We start from the raw sequence: 17283 nt of genomic DNA, 5'->3' as shown, positions 1-17283 counted from the left end.
AAAGCTGGCACAAGTATTTTAAATGAGGTTTCACTAGCCAAATTCACTGTACCTCAAGGCAGAATAGTTCTAGAAACTGACAATTTTCCTTTGAAATCAAACTTGCACCCAATCCTTAGCAAGCTTTCTTATGAAATACACCAATACGAGTAAATTTCACATTCAAGGTAGGCTTCATTTTTGGCTGTTCCCTTTTACATCTGGCTTTCCACCAACCCTGTACTTCATAAACAGAGGAATATTTATACCATCATGAGGTTTATTGTTATAAAACACAATAATTGCACACAGGAAAAAATCTAGTGGGAGAAAGTCCTTTGGTTTCAAATGGCCTCTCAGTGGTGGGGTTTTTTCTTTTTTTTTTTTTTCCCCTCACTGTCAGCAGCAGCTGCTGTGCTTTGCTTCATGTTTGTCCAAAAGGACCATATTTGAGGACTTTCAGTAACCTAGGTATTTGGAGGTGAATGGAGATACTGTATGCAAAGAATTAAGATCTCATTTAATTGCTGGAAGAAAAAGCTTTTGAATTTTGCTTCTTCAATGGTTAAAGCATCAAATCTGTGGCAGTATTTGCACAGTAGCCATGGCCTTTAATGAAGGCCATGGCAGTGTACAACAGACACTTGTCCTGCCTATCTGGATATGATGTCAGTTGATTACCATTCTGTGTCAGTATTTTAGGTTCTGCTTTGGTGGCTTATGCTTTCACAAAGCGCTTGCAAAAATGCATTTTCCTCTTCTGTTGCTCGTGTGCCCTTCCCTCATCGTGACTATCCCCATGCTGTGTCGCGGCTATTGAGACTACTCAAGAAAATCTGTTTTTGGCAGCTGTCTTTCCAGTTTCCTAAGTCTCTACAAAAGTCTCCACAAAACCTTTCTGTAGTGGTGAGGAGGAGGAGAAAAGAAAAGGTTTCTCTCTAGGTCCTAGTGATGTGGCAGTTTGGCCCCACAGTGCCCATGTGGTGCATGGGGCAGATCACACTGTAGCTTTGATGGTCTGCAGTATTTGACTGAGGTAAAAGTGAAGTGTTTCACTATGGCAGTGCTTTTGTAACATCAGACAATTAAGATAATTGTCAATTTTAGCAAAGCTGTTTTGCTTGTGCGTGTGTACTGCATGGCTTTCTGAAGCATGAGATGCCTTTCTTCTCTGGTCCCAAGAACTCAAGGATTCCTTTCCTTAGCAGGATCTAAAAGCAGAGTAGTAGAAGGGTTTGGAGTGTCAAAAAAAAAACCTAAACCAATTTGAAAGTAGTGGCTAGTGCTGAAAGCTGCCATGTTCTTTTCTACTTGGAAATACTGCTGAAAAGTATCTGAGAAGATCAGTATAGCAGAGAAATAGCAGTAAAACAGTCCAGCATTTAATTGCTAAAATGTAATTTCGTTGAAGCTTTTGAGGAAAAAAAAAAGTTCAAAATATCCACTAATAAAGTCATGTGAGATACACCACTAGTAATATCGTCCTGGTTTTGTAAGCAGCACAATTGTCAGAGTTGTTTTTTTTTTTCAAAGATCTATTTAAACATGAGTGGTGTTTATAATCTGGTAATAATGTTTTTAATCTGGATTAAGAACATAATTGAAGCTTTCAGCTRTACAACTGATAAACAGAAATTAAGGCTTGGCAAAAACCTAAGTGTGTTACAGRCATACAAAATCTGCTTTGGCATTTTGGTTCCATTTCTTATGAAACGCAAATACTTTGTGCAAAACTTCCTGCTTCTTGTGCTTTAGCTAGATTGCTTAGCTGGGATATAGGTTTGTTTGCGCACCTACATCACCATGCTGTGGAGTCACCTCTTCTGTCTTTTAACTAATGAGCAAATGGATACAAATAGAAAGAAGAATTCTATAGAAAAGACACTARATCAGCAGCATAGGGATTTTTGCTCTGGTATTTATAGCATTTTTGGATTCTTTTTCCCCCCCGCCCTTTTCTCTCCCTTMGGGCAAAACCCTAGAATAGTTTACTAAATCTAACTACAAAACTCTGCCTCTCGTGTTGCTAATTAGCGAACATGAGCGCTTTGCATGCATGTGCACAAATACACTTTTTGAAAACTGCAAAATATTGATCACCTACCTTATTTTTAGTCCGGTTTCAGATGCAGAGGCCACAGCACGTCTTCAGAAAGAAGGCAGAATGTGCAGAAACGACAAGAAAAACCTCTAACTATGAGTCAGTCAAGTAGAACAGAGCAGAGTCCTGAACCTTTGTATTTTGAGGTAGTGTTGTGTAAACTGCTTTTGCATTATAGTGAGATAAGTGAGCACTGCTAGTTTCAACGTATAGAAAAAGATAGTGTCAACAAAGTGAAGTTCTAAAGCTTCTGCCTCTGAGGTGTGCCATGTAGTGCACTAATTTTACTTGGTATATAATGCTTTTGGTGTGTATGTGTGAGGGTGTTGTGGAAAGTATGTTAAAACTTCTTTTGTGTGCCTGAGAAATTAGGTAAACAACCTCCGAGTAAGGTATTACTAACCCAAGAACRAGAAAATAATGTATTCGGTGATTTTTTTTTTTTAATCTAATTCTAGTTAACTTGGTAAAATGCAATGCCAGTTTAAAATTGCTTTTTTTGTTGTTGTTTTTTGTTTTGGAAAAGGTCATTTAGATATAGGAATGTCCTGTTGTTATTTGGTCRTCATGTCCTATTTGTGTCACTTTTAAGCCCTTCCGCCTTAAGCTGGAACTTTAGGGATTCAGTTCGTTCACTTCTAGTTTCAGCCTTTKCAATTGATGCTTTTCAAGTCATTTTCAGTTCCACATTTATCACTTTTAATTTGTTTCTTGTTTAGGATGAAGATGAATTTCCAGAGCTAAACAGTGACAATGGGAGCAGCAAAAGTACTAACATCCAGCAAAAGATTTCACCCAAAGTAGTAAGTAATTCCTCTGGTTTGCAAAGCACTTACAGAGGGCAGTAGTTCAGAGATTGCTGTGATGCTAGTAGCCAGCTTTTATGACTCTCTACTGTATTTTTTCATGTATTAATTCTGATTTTTAAAGGTATTGCAATATGAGTCTAGACTTCCAATGCCACTTAAAATAACATGATATGATTTCAATTATTTATTTAACTTATGCTGATATATAACTATGTCCTGTGGCACACACTTTTTTTCCTTCTGACTCGGAGGACTTGCCCTGTTAAATCCACAATTAAGTCGCTATAGTTTGTTTTATCAAAATAACTACTGATTATGTAGCTTGTCCTGAAAGAGAATCATTTCAAGATTGTACAAATGGATCCTGCAAAGATATTCTTTTAATACTGGTACGATCCTACAGCAAAACCTTTAAACAGATCATCCAGACTATTTCATCTATTTGGGTGTTCTCCAAGAAAATCAAGTCTTGCATAAAATCTTTGGAGGAACACCTATATTCAGTAATTAAACTGGGAAACATTCTGAAGAAATAATTGGGGGTAARTATAATAATGCTTTCCTGTACAAAGAGGAAATATGCATAAATAACTTCTAGTTTTATTGCCTTACTTGATTTCACACTACTGACCAAAGTAACTGTCTATTTGATCTACAGTGACACTCTTCCTAGGAGAGAAGTGTGTGTGTGTATATTTATTTATTTATTTGAGAGGCCTTCAATCGAGTTTTTATGCACTGTGTTTAAAATCCTAGTTGGATGATCTACCGGAAAATTCTCCAATCAATATAGTCCAAACGCCAATTCCCATTACAACCTCTGTACCAAAGCGTGCAAAAAGTCAAAAGAAAAAGGCCTTGGCAGCAGCACTTGCAACAGCTCAAGAATATTCAGAGATAAGCATGGAACAGAAAAAACTCCAGGTCTGTGGCTTCTTACTCCCCTACCCTGCCAGTAGCTAAAAGCTCTTTTTGTTTATTTGTGTGTATATAGACATAAAAATACATACAAACTCTTAGTCCTTTTTACTCTATAATACCAAGAATCCTTTTGGAAAGACTGTTTTGGTGATGTYTATCAGCATGTGGCATCCCTGTTGCAGGAGGCTTTATCAAAAGCAGCTGGAAAGAAGAGCAAGACTCCTGTACAATTGGATTTGGGGGACATGCTAGCAGCTCTTGAAAAGCAGCAACAAGCAATGAAAGCCCGTCAGATCACCAACACCAGGCCTCTTTCATACACAGGTATTTCTAATCTGACTCACTACATGCATTTTATAACAGTGTAAGTGTGAAATGATTATTCTAAACTCRTTCTATATGTGAAGTTTTTTTTGGAGGTATAAAACATAACTTGAGAAGGATTTTTTTAATGCATGTATTTAAACAAAATTCATCTGTACTATCTTACTCCTCAGCTTCAGAGTACAGTGGTGAATAGTCTTACCAAATTGAAGACAAAATTCCGTTAAAACACCAAATAACTCCAATCATGTTCACTATCCATTTTTATATTTGCTGCTAAATACAGAATTTGTTTTCATAGTTATCTATTTTAACCCTCAGATTTCATTCTTGCACAGTTGCACATAGCCTGGAGTTGTTCACTAGCACGCACAGTCTCCATTTTCCCTGGTGTATGTTTTTTTCATTTACCTGCTCTGAGTTTCAGTTGTGTTCAAATACTAATTCAAGTTGGCAAGATTACATCAAATAAAACTCAGCAAAGAACAGTTGGCATTTTCATTTAAGGCTGTTTTATTGTTTCTTTCAGAAAGCCTCCTTAACTGCATGCTATCCTCTCTCCCCAGTTGTCCTGTCAGCTAATAATACTCTTTGACAACTAAATAAATATTTASGATGTATCATATTACTACAATCTTACTAATAATGTAACTAATAGTTATTTAAGAGAGAACCATTTTTTGGATTTTTATCAAGTAATTACTTTCCTGGAATCCATACATTCCTAAAACACAAGGCAAAATTGAAGAAAGCTTAATCCATCTGCAAGCAACAATATCTGATGATGTCATTTTCCTGTCATTATGAACTGTGCTGTGGGTGGGTGTGGTGTTTGTTTGTTGTTTTTCCTTCTCCAGGCAAGGAGAATGTACTTTGAGAATCCATCCATCAGTGGAAATTATGAACAGTGCTGAAATAAAGCTGATAGCACTTTTAGTGAGACTAATACTTCTCTTGTATTTAGTCGGCAGTGCTGCTCCCTTTCATACCAAAGAATCTGCCAATAGAAAGTCCTTAACAAAGGGACAGCCAGCTATGGGTTGCCTTAATCCTTTGGATTCAACTGCTCCAAAAGTGAAAAGAGGAAAAGAAAGAGAAATTGCAAAACTGAAACGCCCTACAGCACTTAAAAAGGTAAATATACCAGCCATGGTGTGTCTCGATCCATATTGGAACCCTTCCTAGCACATTCAGGATTGTGCCTACTTTCCCCAGTAGCAGCTGCAAGAACTTCTTAGTGTGAGCGTTACAGAATCACAGAATATTCAAGGTTGGAAGGGACCTCTAGAGATCATCTAGTCCAACCCCCCTGCTCCAGCAGGGACACCCAGAGCATGTGGCACAGGGCGGCATCCAGGCAGGTTTGGAAGACCTCCAGAGCAGGAGACTTCACAGCCTCCCTGGGCAGCCTGTCCCAGGACTCTGTCACCCTCACAGGAAAGAAGCTTTCTTGTGTGCAGGTGGAGCTGCCTGTCTTTCAACTTGTACCCATTACCCCTTGTCCTGTCACTGGCCACCACTGAGAAGAGTTCAGCCCCCTTCTCCCTACATTCTTCCCTCAGGTACCTATATATACTGATCAGATCTCAGTCTTCTCTAGGCTAAACAGACCCAGCTTGCTTAGTCGTTCCTCATAAGATAGATGTCCCAGACCTTAATCATCTTTGTTGTTCTCTGCAACCCTCATCCCCTCCCCAACAGAAGCTCCATGTCCCTCTTGTCTTGGGGAGCCCAGAACTGCACCCARTATCCCAGGTGCAGCCTTACCAGAGCTSAAAGGGGCAGGAKCCCCTCCCTTGACCTGCTGGCAATATCCTCCTGATGCAGCCAGGATCCCAGTGGCCCCAACTGGCACATTGCTGCCTCATGRTTAACTTGGYGTCAACCAAGACTCCCAGGTCCCTCTCGTGAGGTTTTTTTTGTTGTTCAATGCAATGGGACACCTTTCGCTGTTGGGTTGTATATGTATACATTTTGCAGGTGCTGACAGTTGCTATTTCTGTCCCTAGATTATTTTGAAAGAGAGAGAAGAAAAGAAAGGCCGTTTGTCAGCAGATCACAGCCTTTTGGGATCTGACGAACAGAAAGAGGTTCATATTAACTTGACCGCTGATCAGTCACAGGAACTGACCTCTCAAGAAGGTCTGTCTCCACTCTTTTCACTCTTTCCTCCATATTTGTCTGTCAGAATTAAACTTCGCATTGCAGTAATCAGCATCTTAAGGTGTTGTCTTTTTATAGCATGCATCACTTCTTACTGGTGTTAGCTTGTATGGCAGCTTTTTGCAACATTATGAAATACTTGATGAGAACTTTTTTTATGATCAAATTGCAAGTTCTCTAGACACAGAAATTAAAATCTTTAAGACTTTGCACATTACTGAGTGCTCCTGTCAGTAATCTTGAGTGTCCAGAATCTCAGTTTGTGGTGACAGCTTGGAGCAGCAGAAAATCTCCAAGGTGGAAATTTTTGGTCAGACCAAAACTCCAGATTTAGCACTTCAAAACTTTTCATCTGAACAATGTTAAAAATTCTGCCCGACTTCAGCTGACTGARCAGAAGTGTGAAAATCTCAAGTTTCCCAGGGATAAATTAATTAGACTATAGAAATACAAAAAAAGCTATTGGAATAAGTTGAAACATTTGGCCGTGTGTTCCTTTCTGTTGTCTTCTCTCCAGACATAGCTTTGGGTTTMATTTTATGAATAGCCAAGCATCAATTATTTACACAGCCCACACTGAGTATCTGATATGTGCGTGTTTAGCTTTTTTTTCCGCCTCTAAACTACCCCTTCAGGGAAGAATATTGTTTCATGTTTTCAGAATGTAATTTGGAAGGAGTGTGGGAGAGAAATGTGATATCTGTCTTTTATGTAAAAGTGCCTTTGCATTTTGTTTCAAATTTGTCTTTCAGAAACTGGGCTAAGCATGCCTAGTGACACTTCACTTTCGCCAGCAAGTCAGAATTCTCCATACTGCATGACTCCAGTGTCCCAAGGCTCTCCTGCCAGTTCAGGAATAGGGAGCCCAATGGCATCTTCTGCAATAACCAAAATTCACAGCAAGAGATTCAGAGAGTAAGAGTCTTGCCTTATTCATGTACATTTGAAGTTTGTGCTTGGCACCCTCATTCAAATGTGGATAGGTTTAGTAGACTTAGAAGCTAAGGGTAGCATAAACTTCCCCTTTCACCTATACAGGTATGATGAGGTTTTTCTTTTTGCCTGCCAAAGATGGGTGCATGTGTATATACATGTATACTTATGTGTATATACACTTCATGTTTTCCTTGGTTTCTGCAACGAATAAGCTAGCGAGAAGTATTTCTAAGGAAGGCTACATGGCACTGTGGATAGGAAAAAAAAGTTATGAAAGGTGAAAACTCCAATTTTCACCCTTGATAAAGGTGGGSTTTTTTTGTGTGTGTTCTTTTTGTTTGGGTTTTAATGACAGCACATTTTTATAGTWGTTTGTGACACCTCATGAAATTTTTGGAGAGTTGTTTATTCTTTTTACCTTAATTTTTRTGGTAGGTAGAGCTTTGGGAATGCTAAATACTCTTAGAATTTTTTTTCTCAGCCCAAAGTATATAATCTGATTAGTATATAGTCTGATAGTGGATTTTTTGATCCCTTTTYATAGCTTTGGATAGCAGTTTCAAACAACAAATTATTTCTTATTTGACAAAAAAGTTCAGTGAACCTTTTGACTATTGAGAGTATTGAGCATGTGTTGTACATGTCATTTTGATGTTTCTTGAATTGACAGATACTGTAACCAAGTTCTAAGTAAAGAAATAGATGAGTGTGTGACTCTGTTACTGCAAGAGCTTGTCAGCTTCCAGGAACGGATTTACCAAAAGGATCCCATGAGAGCTAAAGCAAGGAGAAGACTTGTTATGGGCTTGCGTGAGGTTACTAAGCATATGAAGTTGAACAAGATCAAGTGTGTGATCATATCTCCCAACTGTGAAAAAATCCAGTCAAAAGGTATAAATGATTAAAAAYAGTGATGCATTTAACTGAACTGTATTCATGGCTTTACTTATGCCACTGATTAGCAAAGTCAGCAGCATTTTTCAGTTATGCTTTCAAAATCATTTTTGTGATTGCTGCTGCATACATACTTTATTCTGCTCCATTCTGGAAGAAACTAGTTTGAGGGGTGAATAGCTTCACAAAGAGATGCATCCATCAGATTTTTAATTTAATCCATTCAGCACTTGATGCATCCGAAATCGTGAGCCGAGTGTCTTCCAGAAGGATTCATTCCTTCTTGCATGTGTAAGCTAACCAACACACTTGTCAATACCAGAAATGCAAATAGAGGCTTCTTGAGATGAAAGTTCTCCCACAAAACTGCTGTGACAAACTTTTTACAATGTGTAGAGTATTAATAGGAAATACACTGAATATCACTGAATAGAAAAAAAAGTCATGGATAAAATGTCACTGAGCAGAGGCACCTTCATCTATATGCACAGGGTTGTATATTTGGCTACACTGCAGTACACAAATTTTATATCTGCCTGGTCTTATTATCTTCCCACATACATCAGTGCTGGTTTATTTTAAGCAAGTGTTGAATGAAAACAGTTGATGACTGTGTACTAAAGTTTGAGCCGATAAGTACAGTTAAAATTGCAGCACAGAATTGTATCCTATCATACCATGACTTTAACTGACTRGTAGTTTGTTTAATATTGCTTTCTCTCAGGTGGATTGGATGAGGCTCTGTATAATGTAATAGCCATGGCCCGGGAGCAGGAGATTCCTTTTGTCTTTGCTCTTGGACGTAAAGCTCTTGGACGCTGCGTGAACAAACTGGTTCCTGTCAGCGTAGTGGGAATCTTCAACTACTCTGGTGCTGAGGTGAGTAATTTGCATAAATGGCAAGAGTAAATCATTATGTTTCTCATAATTAAGAACTGAGATTATGGACAGCACATGAAATGAGCATGCAGTTTATACTGACCTTGACTTGATCTATACTAGGACCTAATGGTGTGTGTAAATGGTTTTTTTCTCTTTCTCTGAAATTGCTTGCTTATTTACAAGACTGAGGGACTGATGCAATGAAAAGCTCTCATCACAGCTTTTTATCTAGCTTGTGAGTAAACTGAAAAGGCCATCTGAAATTCTAGGGAAGGATTATAGTTGCAAGGTGTATTCAYATTTTAAAGTAAGCACATCTCAGAGGTGTGTAAATGTGGAAGAGCAGTTCTACGAAATAGAGCAGAACTACTTTTTGGTCAAAGGAAAGGTATTTGGAGCTGATAAGCTCAAGACTGCATATGTGCTCTAGCTTTGGTTAAAAGAAGTAGTGTAAAGCGGAAAATRATGTGTAGGAACTACTAAATGTTTAAACATGTTAATGCTCTAGGACCTATTCAATAAGCTGGTATCCCTGACTGAGGAAGCCAGAAAAGCCTACCGAGATATGGTTGCAGCAATGGAACAGGAACAGGCAGAAGAAGCCCTGAAGAATGTCAAGAAGGCACCTCATCATATGGGRCATTCTCGTAATCCCTCTGCAGCGAGTGCCATCTCATTCTGTAGTGTTATTTCAGAACCCATATCTGAAGTGAATGAGAAAGAATATGGTAAGTGTTTTATAACTTTTGTAACCAGAAGTTGGAATTTGCCATGGGCTGCTTATTTTAAAGCATAGCTAAAATAACTTTTAACTATTCTAAGGTAAAGGAAATAAAACTTTCAGGGTAATATGAGGTTGGTTAGTTTTCTGGTAGTATTTTTTTTTTCCCTAAGCTAAATGGGGAAACATTCATTAGTCTCTAAAGCTCAGAAATCCTACATTTACCCTAGTTTTGGTCAGAATCTCCCTGAAAGCCAGTGATGGGAGACTTATCAGGAGAGATGAGTTTTCTAGTTTGAGTGAGCTGGTGTTGAAGGGTATGGAAATAAGACTGTACCAAGCACAGAACCAGTTAGATGATAGAGGAAGAATGAGTGACATGCAGAGATGGGAACCTCTTTGGAGTTAAATTACTGACGTGGCTTTAGTGCAAATCTTGAGGTATGACATGGCAGAGAATGATTATGAAGGATTATTATAGGGTGCGCATTGGACAGATTGGTGTCTTGGCTCATTTAAACCTAGGTGATAGAGGAAGAAGACCTCATTGCAGATCAAAGATTCGCTTTCATTTTTAATCTCTCTTTAATTTTTATTAAACTGTTCTTGRTTTTAGTTGATTCTTTTATGGTGCTAAGCTAGCTTCACTTTTCAAGCATTTTTCTACAAATCTTTAGAGGGGCAACTCGAATTTTGACAATTTTCCATTTTCACTTGATGGYTGAATGTAAAAGCATTTGGTCTTACTTCTAAATACACTCACTGTTGCGTTCAGTGCCTCCATAGTACACAAGTTTCCAGTCTTACAGYGTGCATTTTAGGGTGCTATTGAAGTTTGGGGATGTTCAAGAGAAATATTTTTTTATATAGAAAGGATTAATCTGTTTCTTGTTCAAACTTCTTTTGGAACTCATAGAAACCAACTGGAGAAATATGGTGGAAACATCTGATGGGTTAGAAACATCTGAAAATGAGAGAGAATCTTCCTGCAAGACTACAGTTGCAGAAAAAGCTGGTAATGGTCAAATTGAAAAAGCCACTCTTACTAAACAGCCAGCTCTGGCTACAACTGGGGCTACCTCGGCAACAAATCATGGAAAAGTCACATCAGGTGAMAAAGAAGAGGTGAAACCAGATGACAATCTGGAATGGGCCTCACAGCAGAGTACGGAGACAGGGTCATTGGATGGCAGCTGCCGAGATCTGTTGAATTCTTCCATGACCAGTACTACCAGTACTCTCGTACCAGGAATGCTGGAAGAGGAGGATGATGAGGATGAGGAAGATGATGAGGATTATGCCCATGAACCTATTTCCGTAGAGGTTCAGCTTAATAGCAGAATTGAATCTTGGGTTTCGGAGACCCAGAGAACTATGGAAACCCTTCAGCTAGGGAAGACCCTTAGTGGTGCCGAAGAAGACAACGCAGAACAAAGTGAAGAGGAAGAAGTAGAGACTTCTGAGCACGCCGATCCAGTCACTGATGGTGAGGAATGGACAACCGATAAGCTCGCAAGTAACACGCAACATAAACCCACCATCTGCAGCTCTTTGAATAAAGAGCACACAGATTCTATCTATATGCCATAAAAAAAAAAAAAGCATAAACTCAGGAACTTTTTAGAAACTAACTGTTGTAAAGGTTGCAGCCATTATTTCGTATGCTTCATCTCAACATTTTGCACTGTTAAACATTTAATATGTGTATTTAATTCACACCAATATTTTTGTAGCTCTCTTTGTTCCTTGTTTAATTCAAGAACTAGCGTAGCTTTTAATTGGTATCTATTTCCCAGAATAGAAACTGTGTGATGATCTGTCAGTGGGTATTCATTTGATCTTTTGTAGGAGGAAACACATTCAAACTGACCAGTTTTAAGCAAAATTCTTTTTAAGATGTGACTGTTTAGCTCATTTTCAAAAGATTATCTGCATTTTAAGACTGACAAATGAGCAACGTTTTACATGCTATTAGGCCAGTTATGTCRTTGTATGTGGCCATCATTTTCTAGTTATAGCTAGAAGTAAAAGTAAAACTTTCTAAAGAGAACCTACAAAGCCCTGTCTGCAGTCATAATGAAAAGTAAATAGAAGGGAAATCTTTGCATGATTCTCATGCTGAGATAAATGCAGCTTTCTGGTTGGTCTTGGTATATGCATCCATTGAGAAGCTGCTGACAGCTGAGATGGTTGCAGTAAGCTGTAACAACTTTGATTCCAGAACTTTAAGCCAGGGGGGTAAATGATTAATGCATTATTTATAAAATGGAAATACTGCATTAAAAAGAAAATGGAAAGAAAACAAAAATTCCCCATGCTCTCCACAGTCACCGTCTGCCAAACCACACGAAGTGAATCATTAACCATAATCCCCGTTCAGGGTATTAATGAACTGATGACTTCCTCTTTCTCCTGTCACTTACCTCAGGAATGCTGTTATGCATAATGTTATCTACAAATATTGTTGCTAAAAGCAAGAATAGTCCTTTTAAGAGCAAGTATGGATGAGATGGATGCTCAGTGTATTGATATGTTCATCTGCATGCTTTGATGTTRGCCACCCTCCTATTGAGTTCAGGATGGGTCTTAACAGCTCTTACTGATAACGTGGCTTCTTCTGTCTGTTCTCACAGTCGTAGCAGCCTTGAGGGTTGACCTCTTAGAGCAGAAAAGGAAGTAGTTATTCCAGGAAAGGGGGAAGTGCCATGTAGTATCCGGAGGTGTTTCACTGGTTCAGAGGTAACAGAGACAAAACACCCCTTCCTTGAAAAATACATGTTACTAGAGAGCTTTTTTCTGTATCTTGTTCTGAGTATCGAAGTGAAATCCATTAACTGGTGATGAATTTATTCCAGATTGAAGATGGAGTATATGCCTAAACCTTGCATGCAAGGAGTCTGCTTTCCATCTTCCACTGGCAAGGGATGTTCCGAAACAGCCAGCAGCAAGAGGTTTCACTGCAAGAGTAGCCAAAGAATAACTTGCATGATTAACAACATTTTTATGGCAAATGTAGGTTTGTTCCAATTCCACTTCTTTTTCTTTTTTTTTTTCTTGATCACTTGCATTAAAAAAACACATCAAAATCTGGGTAGTTTGAATAACACAAGGAGTTTATAGTTGCATATTTAGCTCACGACTTAATAACATGGGACCAGCACTTCTAGTCTTTGCAATGCTGGCATTTTAAGTTGCACTGGGAAAATAAGACTCTGGGTTTAGAAATCATCTACTCCTGCTTCTTTGGATGCTAACGAGAATAACAGAAACTGTGTATTTTGTAAATAATGCTTTGGGTAGGCGTAGGCATAGCAAGTGCCATGTAGATAAGCAGTAGAGAGAGCTGCTAGGACAACTGGCTGTTCTGTCACGTTCTTAGTTCCTTAGATCCTTAATGTAATCTTCCTAGATATTAGAAACAGGCATTTTCTGGAGGAGAACAAAGACTAAGGAATGATGCCTCCTGAATGTTAACCCTTTTACTCTGTGTGTGGCAGATTTCTACTGTCTGTGTGTTTTGCAAGTCTCTTTGCTTTAGGAAATGATAGGTGTTTGAACTGCTGAAAGGCAAAACTTGCCCCTGGATGTGTAAGCACGTGTCTGGGCAGCAGCTGAGACTAGTGACTACAATGAGGGCAAAACGGTACCGCAACATTAAGAGAGGGGAAAAAAAAAAAATTAAAAACCAAGGTATTTGTAGTTTGCCTTTTGCTTTTTCAGTGCCAGTGATTCAAATAACTTTTGATCTTGAAGTATTAGCATCAAAGGCGCATCTTTTTATATGCCTTTTCTGAACTCGGACTGTCGTTTTAAGATTTTTGGATGTTTATATCAAAATGGAAAAACTCTTGTAATATTCAGCCCACTACTTAACTGCAGTTTTGCTACAGATTTAATAGAGTTCTTAAAAGCGACGCAGCACTTCTAATATCTCTCAATTTGCCAGCAAATAAGGAACTGGTCTCTTTTTAAAATGTGACAGATCACCCTTAGAGGGGCAAACTGAAAATGACTAAAGGAAACTATTTTTAGTGCTTCCTTTTTGATAAGCTGGGAATGAGCAATAATTGTGTGAATGAAATTGCAATTCCTTTGGGCTTGATCCATTTGCATCTAAAATTAGGGAAGTTCCTTGCAACTTGAAGCACTTGAGGAGAGTATCTCACTGTGGTAATTTGGATTCTGTTAGCACCAGAATTTAAAAAAGAAAGTGTGTTTTACAATACCATGTTTTTTTTAAAAGTAGCTGAATTTCTATTTCAGTATAAAAGTGTGCAGTTTATTATACAGGTTGTTGCTGTCCCCAGGAAAAGCTGTTTCTGTAGTTATAGGTGTATAGATATTTTTGTTGTGGAAATGAGTATTCAGAAAACAAATCTACGTTTCTTAAGGCATTCTTTCTAGAGCTGATTTCACCACTTAACTCGTCTGGTAAAATCAAAAATAATGTATCTGTGGTAGGGGTAGGGATCTTTTAAAGCTGATAGAGGTGGCTGTGTATACAACCTATTTATGTAATACTTTATCTCTGTAAAAATGATAATAAAACGTGGGTGAAAATATGTAGAAGGGAAGAAATCCTGAAGAGCTTCTGTCCATAACTGGACTAAGTGAAAATTAAGGCTGGAGGACCTGGTCCTGCAACACACRCTTGTGAGCACTAGTTCCACTGGTGTGAGTCAGTGGACCTATTTATCTGCTTAAACTGTGTGCAAGTACTTAAGATTGGAGCTAAACAGTGACAGATAGCATTGACCTGTGTTTTAAAAAATTAATTATAGAAAATGTTCAATAATGCACTTGTTCTCTTCTGATAAGAGGTGTCTTATGCTCATTTGGGCGGGTGAGAGCTTACACGATGTGATTCAGTCCAGTTCTTTAACACAAGCTTAAATTTTARTAGCGTTACTTAAATACGTATGTAAAAAGTATTATCGTTTGAAAAGCTGCTGTTTGCTGAAACTGTCATTAAGTATTTTCTGTGAAGTTGTGCCAACTCATGAAACTTTTCAGTTGATTTCAGTGGTACCCGTTTAAAAATTGGTCCTGAAGACTTGTCTACAAAACCAAAAGCCAGACGCCGCGAGCCCTCGGGCCGAAGCACGCGGGGCTCCGACCCACCTGGCTGCATTAAGATGCATTTATTTAGAATCTTAAGAACACATAACCCCAAACTCCACCTTCTGCTCCCCAACGCTGAAAGTAGAAACCCAGTTGGCACAGCCCACTTTCTAAATGTTCATAAATAGTTCATCTATTTTACTTTTAAATAGATTCTAATAAAGCTGTTTAATCTTTAATGTCTTAAATTGTAGTAATACTTCGGTTGAAGCAGTAGAAAAGTCATTATGAATTACGATATGAAGGGTTTTGTTCCATTTCCTTTTTTTGCTGTATGAAGGATAATTGTTCTGTCTCCCGTACTTTTTGGAGTAATAACAGCTTTTTTGCACTATGTAAATACTAGTGGGGATTCTTCCATAACTAATAAATGATTGTAGAAATTTATGGTGTCCGCAGAGCGGTGTCTTTGTTCGGTGGCTGCTTTATCTGGAGTTGGGGCCCTTGGGTGCTGCCCGGGTGCTGCTGGTGACTGCAGGAAGGTGGGGGGGGGGACATTGGGGGACATTGTGGCCAGCTCTGCCCTACTCGGCCTCAGGCCCCAGGGGCCCGGGTGGTCCCCAGCCCCAGCAGCGAGTGGGGCCTCTCCGCTCCCATTGGGATGGGGAACCGGCTGGAACAGGCTCCCTGCCTTAGGGGTCCACGGGTGCTGCCATAGCGTGACCTGAAAATGCTGAGAGACACAAACTACCCTTCCTCCGAGCGCCTGCTAACAGAAGGGGTCAGAAGGGCTCTCTTAAAAATAATATTTCACCCTAGGGGTGCAAGAGCAGCTGCTTCCCCAGCACAGACACCTCTGGAAAACAGGATTTCTTCCGTACTGCCCCAGCAAGGGGCCTTAGGTTGACATCCCCTCTCTGCTGCACGTTGTGGAGTAACGTGAAGTTCTCAACGTGTCGTCGCTGGGCTCGCCGGTGACTCACGGAGCCGCTCACTCTTCTGCATCTCTAGTAACAGTGTCATTAACTTGTTTTGCAACTCCTACGTGCCAGAGTATTTGCAGCAATTCGCAAAGGATACAGCTCCATCCTGTAATTTTGAATTTTCTATTTATGTGCCTGAACTTCATGTTTCAATTCTGCTGTTGCAGTTGTCTTCTGTTGAAAGTATTTCTGGTCCAAACCCTGCTTTGCAAGTGCTATCGCTTTCTGTCAAAGTTACTCCTCCTCTGTGGGCTTTGCTTGCAGCTTCTTGACCTGAAGTGGATTTTGGAAAGTACAAAAAAGTAGGTGGCATCTTGTGACTGCACCGGGACAGTGACAAGGAGATTAATTACCCTAAAGCCTTACAATGGGACCTCTCTTCCTCCCCTTTCTTCGTTAAACCACAGTAAAATAAGCGGGTTTTAGTTCCAAAGCACTTTCTCCCTTGAGAAATTCCCCTGTGTTTATCGAGAAGTTTTCAAGCGATGCTCTCGGTGTTAATGTTCCGTGTCGCTGTGCCCCACAGCAAGAAGTCCACGAGCAGAAGGGCAGTTSTGGAGCCCGCAGCCCTGTCCTCGCCGCCGGAGCCGGGCGAGCTCTCGGGTGCGGGTTTAGTCGGGCCAGCCTGGGAGTTTGCCAAGGCTCGGGGAATCCGCACAGCCCAGCACAGGATTTTCAGTATCCCAGAGTAKGAAGACACATACTCTGTGCCTTCAGAATTTTTGTTCATATTTATTATTTTTTGTTTGTATTCATTATTTTTTGTTCATATTGTTTTTTACAGCATTGGTCAAGAGATAACAAAGCAGAAGACTGGTTACGTGCGTGAGTATCACTTTGTGTGTTAACCCCCTTTTTACAAGTCAGCAAACACTATGAAATGCTGGGAACTGAGGTCGGAACGTGCATTTTGGCAACAGCTGCGGAGCCCTGGCCTCCTCCTAACTGTTACATGATGGTTTTCCTTGGGCGCTTGGCTGTTTTCCCTTTTGAGAGGCGGATATGTGTGGGTGTCCATCTGGACACTATCTAAAATGCTCAGCTCGCCATCACAGTGTTATTTTCCGAGGACAGTACTTTAATGAGGAAAGGGGAATTCAGTAATCACGTACCACCCATAGCAGACTTGCTCTTACGTAAAGACACATGGGCACGGGGTAACTCGCATTTCCCATCCTCTCGGTACCGAGCTCTGTGTCTGTCTTTCCTTGGTGAACAGGGGGAGGCTGCCGTCACCCCAAGCCCAGGGGCAGCTTTTCTGTTTGTATTTACAGCAAAGGTTAGTGCATCCTGTGCTTTGCAAGGCCTCATTCGTACATACTAAGGCTGCCTGGCTCTTGCAGAGGGACAGAGCAACAATTAGTTGTCATTTGAAATGTGGGGGGTTGGACTCCTGTGAATCCCTCTTCCACCCCAAGAAATACACAAGGGGCTTAGGATGGGGTGGCCTCTGCCTGAGAAGACGGCACCGGAGGTGGCTCTGGCTGCGGTTCGAGGGCACCGCGCGCG

The 17283-nt window shown here is 39.9% G+C and overlaps 1 protein-coding gene across 2 annotated transcripts in view; it reads left to right on the top strand.

Moving 5' to 3' along the window:
• The window catches only part of SECISBP2L (SECIS binding protein 2 like), a 30165-nt gene extending 14992 nt beyond the window's left edge, over positions 1 to 15173 (top strand). The window contains exons 8-18 of one of the 2 annotated variants that reach the window (XM_026045787.1): positions 2095 to 2226; positions 2800 to 2883; positions 3646 to 3813; positions 3993 to 4134; positions 5099 to 5268; positions 6144 to 6276; positions 7050 to 7212; positions 7904 to 8124; positions 8852 to 9006; positions 9518 to 9737; positions 10647 to 15173. In XM_026045787.1, coding sequence (XP_025901572.1) covers positions 2095 to 2226; positions 2800 to 2883; positions 3646 to 3813; positions 3993 to 4134; positions 5099 to 5268; positions 6144 to 6276; positions 7050 to 7212; positions 7904 to 8124; positions 8852 to 9006; positions 9518 to 9737; positions 10647 to 11320 — 2262 coding nt within the window. In that variant the 3' untranslated portion in view covers positions 11321 to 15173. The remainder of the gene's footprint in view (positions 1 to 2094; positions 2227 to 2799; positions 2884 to 3645; positions 3814 to 3992; positions 4135 to 5098; positions 5269 to 6143; positions 6277 to 7049; positions 7213 to 7903; positions 8125 to 8851; positions 9007 to 9517; positions 9738 to 10646) is intronic. The other variant, XM_026045788.1, reaches the window with a different exon arrangement.
• Positions 15174 to 17283: the final 2110 nt, after the last annotated feature.

The sequence above is a fragment of the Nothoprocta perdicaria genome, unplaced genomic scaffold (assembly GCF_003342845.1).
Source record: "Nothoprocta perdicaria isolate Ctin4 unplaced genomic scaffold, notPer1 scaffold_41, whole genome shotgun sequence".
NCBI lineage: Eukaryota > Metazoa > Chordata > Aves > Tinamiformes > Tinamidae > Nothoprocta > Nothoprocta perdicaria.
This window is presented reverse-complemented; position numbering and strand designations above follow the sequence as displayed.